At 53.7% G+C, this 6,374-nt stretch overlaps 1 protein-coding gene across 4 annotated transcripts; it reads left to right on the forward strand.

The window, feature by feature from the left end:
* The first annotated feature begins 37 nt into the window (after positions 1–37).
* EIF1AD (eukaryotic translation initiation factor 1A domain containing) lies at positions 38–6,271 on the forward strand. Of its 4 annotated transcripts, none has more exons than XM_043518130.1 (7): positions 38–164; positions 1,449–1,541; positions 2,257–2,409; positions 2,989–3,097; positions 3,356–3,464; positions 5,096–5,146; positions 5,500–6,271. In XM_043518130.1, the coding sequence occupies exons 3-7, from the start codon at positions 2,323–2,325 to the stop codon at positions 5,669–5,671; spliced, it is 528 nt and encodes a 175-aa protein (XP_043374065.1). In that variant the 5' UTR covers positions 38–164; positions 1,449–1,541; positions 2,257–2,322; the 3' UTR covers positions 5,672–6,271. The 4 variants fall into 4 exon arrangements, with proteins under 4 accessions (XP_043374065.1, XP_038264361.1, XP_043374064.1 ...); XM_038408433.2 differs by lacking the exon at positions 38–164 and adding an exon at positions 206–487 and having other exon boundaries at positions 2,239–2,409; XM_043518129.1 differs by lacking the exon at positions 38–164 and adding an exon at positions 208–487.
* Positions 6,272–6,374: the final 103 nt, after the last annotated feature.

The following is a 6,374-nucleotide window of genomic DNA, read 5'->3' on the forward strand; positions in this document are numbered from 1 at the left end:
CAGCCCTCCCAGTGGCGATCCATCCACACTTTTAACCATAGAGTACAGGGTCTCTCTAGGCTACATCCGCTCTCTGAGTCCTGACAGCCCTGGCAGGGACGCTCCAGCCACGCTTGGAACCACGGAGTTCAGAATCTCCACTCTAGCCAGTTGAAAACTCGATGGTATCAACGCATCCTTCCGCCAGCAGTAACCAATGGGCGGGGGCCAGCCTCTGATGCCGCCTGTTGTCGCTGGGGATGGCCCGTAACAACCCTTCCATCCCATAATAACGCCCCCGGCCGCCCCGTGCGTTAGCTGGCCCCGGGAACGGCGCTGGGGCCCGGGAGGGGACCAGGGGATACCAGGGCCCGGCAGCGAGGCGACCGGAAGCGGGTCAGGAGCCGGAAGCGAGCGGAACCCCCGGAAGTGGCGCGGGGAAGGGCTCGGCTCGGCTCGGCTCGGGAGCCCGGAGCGGTTGACGCGACTCAGTCCCATGTGGCGAGAGGTAGGGGCGGGAGGCTCCAGCGGGGCGGCGGCAGAGACACACACACACAGTCCAGCCCCTGCGGGGGCAGCGGCACTTTTCTCCCGCCGCCCGCGGGGGGTGTTCGGGGTAATAAACCCCGTGCAGGGGAAGGCGCTCCCACGCCCCCGCCCCCGTGACATGCAATAGCGCTGGAGGGGACGCGCCCCTCGCACGGGGGGGCGATGGAGAATCAACTGGGACTAATCTCTGCGATGGGGGAGAGGGTAGGACTCCTGGGTTCCATCCTAGCTCGGGGGTGGGGGTCTAATGCTTAGGGCAGGGCTGGAATGAATCTCAGCAGGGACTGATAATGCAGGAATTATCCCCATCTTTTTAGGTGAGGGAAACTGAGTCACAGAGGTGACTCATTCACTCGACCCCACTCATCTGTCTCTGACTGCAAGGAAACAATAACAAGGTTATGGCACAGACTGGCTGGATCAGCCTCGTCTTGGTTTCCATGGTCTCTGTGGGGTCTTTGCTTCATTCCCTGATGTGGATGAGATTTTTATCTGGGAAGCTGATTCAGCCCTGAAGAATTAACCTCACTCCTGCAATCATCAACAGAATTGCTGGCAATCTTTCCATGGCCCAGTGGGACGGTGTACTTAATTGGCACACAAGATGCCTTGGATCTATTCCCTGTTATGCTCCATCTCTGTCTCAGTTTCACCTCCCACTGTTTGCCTGTGTTGTCCCTTCCCCTCCCTGTGCCTCAGTTCCCTATTGATGATCCTGACCTCCTTGTGTTAAAGCACTTTGAGATTCATGGCTAAAATGTTCTCAGTAGAATTATTACAGCACTCCGGGAGACAATGTGTGGAGCCTGGCCTGGAATTTTCCAGTAGAGTGGAGGAATCTTGGAGCTGCCTCATTCCCTGAGTGAGGGAGTCTCCACCCATTTCCATGAGGCACAGAATTGTCTTTGTTCCTCTTCCAGTGTGTCCAGTGCTGGTGGATGCCTCGAGGACTGAATTCAGCGTTGGATCTTCTACTATCAGAGACGGACAGCCTTTCTTTATCCCCCAAACAGGTACCTTGCAGGTAGTGGTGCTGCTGGCTTCCTGGGAGAGCAGACAGTCTCTGCCCCATCCTAGGGGGAGTAGAGAAGGTAGATGGGGCACCTCTAGTAACCTTTTCTGATAATGTAGGATCAAAGGGACATCCTTGATGGATAGGCAGTGTGGTCTAATGGGCAAGGTGATAGCAAGGGACCCAGGGCTGCCTGGGTTCTGTTCTGCCCCCTCCATGACCCTTCTCACTGCGCTTCATTTTCTCCTGCCCTTTGTCTATGTAGACTGCAAGCTCCTCAGGGCAGGGACTGCCTCTCACTGTGTGTCTCTGCAGTGCCTGACACAATGGGGCCCTGATCTCACTTAAGGGGCTGGCAGGCACTCTGTGCCTACATGGTACTGGGTGCTGTACAGATCCTGATGCTATCATGCCAGGCGGTACACAGACACTTAGTGAGAAGCAGTCCCTGCCACAAAGAGCTTGTACTCTATCTAGACAAAGGGTCTGGGATGGGGGAGAGGGAGGGAAAACTGAGGCACTGAGTGGCAAAGGGACTTGCCCAAAGTCAGCAGCAGAGCTTGCAATAGAACCCAGATTTCCTGGCTCCCAGTCCTGTACCCTTCTCACTGAGGGACTCTTTGCCTTTAGAAGCTTATTTGATCTTGAGAAGACGCAACAAGGCTCTTCTCCATCTACTGTTCTTTCTCTCGTTATAGCCTTCCAGAGCACGTGTGCCTTCCAGCCGTTCAGCACTTCAGCCACCCTGCAGGGATCCTGTCCCCGAGGGCTAACTCACCAAGATGTCCCAAGCAACCAAACGCAAGCATGTGGTGAAAGAGGTGTTAGAGGAGTATGTGGTGCCGTCTCCTCAACAGCAGATTGTTCGGGTGAGAGAGGGAGCAACCCTGCTTAGCTGGGCTCCACTGGGACCTTGATGGTTTTCACTTTCCTTTGCAGCATGGGGTGTGGGTTGCTTGCGGGGAGCATCTGGGCATGTCTCAGCTCAGCACTTCCCTGTCATCATATCCCTTAATTACTGGTGAACTTCTTGCTTCAGAGGAAGGCAAGAAAACCCCCAAATACATCTGTCCAATTGTGCATTGGGGAAGAAAATCCCTTCCTGCTCCCTGCAGGCGACTGCAGTCCAATCCCATACTTCAGGCAGTCATTGTCTTGCTGTGAGTGTTATGGGCAAGGCAGAGCAGGTGGAGTGTAAGCCATTTAAAAGCCCTACAGGGGCAGTAGATTTCAAGGCCAAAATTAGAGCCTGATCATCTAGTCTGAACTCCTGCATAAGTCAGGCCATGGAATACCCTCTCCAGCCACTCCTGCATCCAGCCCAGCTCTGGTGGTTGAACTAGAGTGTCACTGTGAGACAGGGCCTGATCTGTAGGTGTTAAGTGCTGGAGAATCTACTCCCTTAGGAAGCAGCTCCTGTAGTTAATCCCCCTTGTTCCTTCCGCCAGGTCCTGGGGACACCAGGAAACAACCTCCATGAGGTGGAAACGGCTGAGGGAACCAGATTCTTAGTGAGCATGCCCACAAAATTCCGCAAGAACATCTGGATCAAACGAGGTGAGTACAGTGCAGCTGGGTTCATGGCACCCCTTGAGGGGAAAGGCCCCATATCCCACCTCCCCTGGGCACAGATTGGAGTCATCACCCAAAAAGAGGAAGCAGCTCTGTGTCCCATTCCCTGCTCACCTGTCCCCGCCATCATCCCACTCTGGGGCTAGATGAGAGCTGGCACCCCCTAGAGGGGAAAGGCCCTGTATCCCATTCCCCATCTCCTAAACCAGCCAAACTCCCCATGCTGTTCCTCTACCATTGCAGGTGATTTTCTGCTGGTGGATCCCATCGAAGAGGGCGAGAAGGTGAAGGCTGAGATCAACTTTGTGTTGTACAAGGACCATGTGCAGTACCTAAAGAAAGAAGGGCTCTGGTAGGAGTTGGAGGTGGGGGGAGGGTGCATGCACATGTGATGAGCCGTGAGCTCCCAGATGCCCTACTCTTGCCCCTCTGTCACCAGGGTGCTGGAGAAAATAGTTATCCTAAGCTGAGGGATTGACCCAGGCCTGAGTGTCCCTCCTGAGACTGAGATTTCATTAGTTCAGCCCTTCTGCTCTTTACATCCCCCCCAAGCCTTACTGCTTCCCCCCAGCAGTGCCCATGTGTCACTTGCCCTGCTGGGATTGTGGCCTGGGCTATCATGAGCAAGGCCCATCTTGTAGGAAGAGGGGCCTGCAGGACATCTTCCCCCCTCTGAAGCAAGTGGGCCAGTCTTGGAGAATTTACAAAGCCCTCAGCCTCCTTGGCATAGACGTACTCATGCCACTCAGAATGGAATCCCAGCGCCTCTAGCCCCGTTTTAGAGATGAGGAGACTGAGGCACAAGATGCACAAAGCAACTTGCCCAAAGGCAGTGGCGGAACCAGGAACTGAACCCTGCTCTGCCCCAGGCCACCCTAATGGAGAATCCACCCCAGTTCTAGATAAGCTGTCCCAAGGCCTAGTTTCTCTCACTGCTCAATGTAGGTGTCAGTTCTCAGCCTAGGGCTGAGGGTTGATTCCTACCACTCATGAGCTGTAAGAATAGAAGCAGAGCAGTTAGCTTAGGGGGGTTACCTCCATGGGCATTGGGTGCAGATGCGTGGGGGAGTAGTTCTCCAACAGGGGGCCCATTGCTTTGGTGGCAGAGAGCACCTGCTGTTTATAATCAGTTTGTGGCTGGTGTGACTGTTGCTGGGATCCCAGGGTGTTGTCTCAAGAAGAACACTGATAAATTTTGAGAGGGGTCAGAGAAGAGCCACAAGAATATAAGGATTGGTGACAGACTCAACAGAGCTCAACCTTAGCTTAAGGGGTGAGTTGAGCAGTCTATATGTACCTGCATGGGGAACAGAAATTTGACAGCAGGCTCTACAATCTCGCAGACAAACATTGAACAAGAGCCAATGGCTGGAAATTGAAGTTGGACACATTCAGATTGGAAAGAAGAGGGTTCATTGGAATAACTGACCAAAGGCTGTGGTGGATTCACCAGTGCTGGCAATTTTTAAATCCAGCTCAGATGTGATTTGGAAAGACTTGATGTAGTATGAACAGAAATTAATTCAGGGCAGTCCTAGAGCCTTTTATATAGGAGTCAGATTAGATGATCCCTTTTCTGACCACCTGATCTTAACATGAGGGAGGCAGGGATGAAGTAGAGGGAGTTTCCCTCTTAAAAAAAAAAAAAAAAAAACACTTTTGAAAACTAACTTGGCCAAAACAAAATCTCAGATTCTAGTTTAACTGGGAAACACTTTGTCAAATGAGGTTTTTCCACAAGTTTGGATTTTGTAGCAAAGTAGTTTGTTTGTTGATTGCGTTGGTGGAAAAACGACTCTGTGCTGGGGTTACTACTGGCCCCTTTTGCACAGCAGGGGCTGTGTTGGCTGAAGCAGTCCCCTGCCGTGGGCAGGGGCTGGAGTAGAGAGGAAATATCCCATTCCCTGCAGCTAGAGGGGAAAAGCCCAGCATTGTCTCAAAGCCAGGGCTGCTCTGTCATCTCATGCCTTTTTCCCCCCACAGGCCTGAGGCCTTCTCTGACACTGCAGAAAGTCAGCCCAGCTCTGAGGCCAGGTGAGTGCAAAAGGAGGGGGACTGCTGCTCATCTGTCCAGGAATAAATTAAACCTCAAATTACGTTTCAGCCCCTCTAAGGGAAGTTCTGGCACAGCCTCCCCAGGAGATGGGGGCAAACACTCCAGTGAGTTTACAGAGGGAGCTAGGTAAGGGTCTGACCAGGATTCTAGGACAGGGTGGCTGCAATAGCAGCATTGGGGCTCACTGATCCAGAAGGTCCCTTCCAGTCCTAGGTAACCCAGGTCTCCAGTCTTAGGCTAGTGCCCCAATCAGTGGACAGCTGCCCCAAGGAGGAAGCCAGGTGATGGCTAGGGCCACAGGCCTAGAACTGACAGCCACCCCTTTCTGCAGCAAGGAAGGGGAGCAAACGGCCGCCCGCTTCTCTGGGGAAGAGGACTCTGACAACGACAGTGACCTGTTTGTGAACACGAACAGACTGCACTACAGCTGCACAGAGAGCGAGGACGACAGTGATGAGGAGGCGGCAGCGGTGGCCAGTGACCAGGACGAGGAAGAAAAATAGTGACCCAGGGCAGGAAACCCCATCTTCTAGCCTCCGAACACCTCAGCATGAGGAGCCTGATGCAGCAGGAAGGAGACTGCCTTCTGGGGCTGAACTCTCACCCACCAGGCTGGTGAATGCTCCAGCTGGCTTGGAACTGTCTCAGTGCTGTCCTCTGCTGGGGACACATTTCTTCCCTCCATCACCTCTGCTGTCTGAGCCATGAGTTGCTGCAGCATCTGGCTCAGAGACAAAGGTGCTGGGCCTCTTGTGCCCGATGCACGGTTATTTCGCTCTTCACCCAGCCCACTCTGGGAGAGGAGTGGCACTGCTCCTTGGGGCAAAGGGAAATGGGGTTCAAGGTAGCAGCACTGCTTGAAGCTGTAGAGAGGGGGCTGGGGAGGAGTAGTTAAGAGTTATAGCAGCTGGGAGGCCTCATCTAAGATGGAGCAGCCCAGCTTCAGCATCCCTTATCTGCCCCTTTTAATGGTGGGTGGGACTGTGCCCTCTGCTCTAACGCAGGCTCCTTGGGCAAAGCACTGGGTGCTGTGTGCCCTAGACACTACTGCTGTGTAATAAGCAGTCTCCCCTCTATTTTCAATAAAGATTTTCCTACAGGCACCCAGGTGGGTTGATTTGAAACTGCACAAGACAAGAATGAGAGCCTGGTCCCAAGCCAGCTCTGGCTGTAGCGGGCCAGTTGGTATGCAGGGGCAGGTTCTGG

Source organism: Dermochelys coriacea, chromosome 7, assembly GCF_009764565.3.
Source record: "Dermochelys coriacea isolate rDerCor1 chromosome 7, rDerCor1.pri.v4, whole genome shotgun sequence".
NCBI classification, from domain to species: Eukaryota; Metazoa; Chordata; order Testudines; family Dermochelyidae; genus Dermochelys; species Dermochelys coriacea.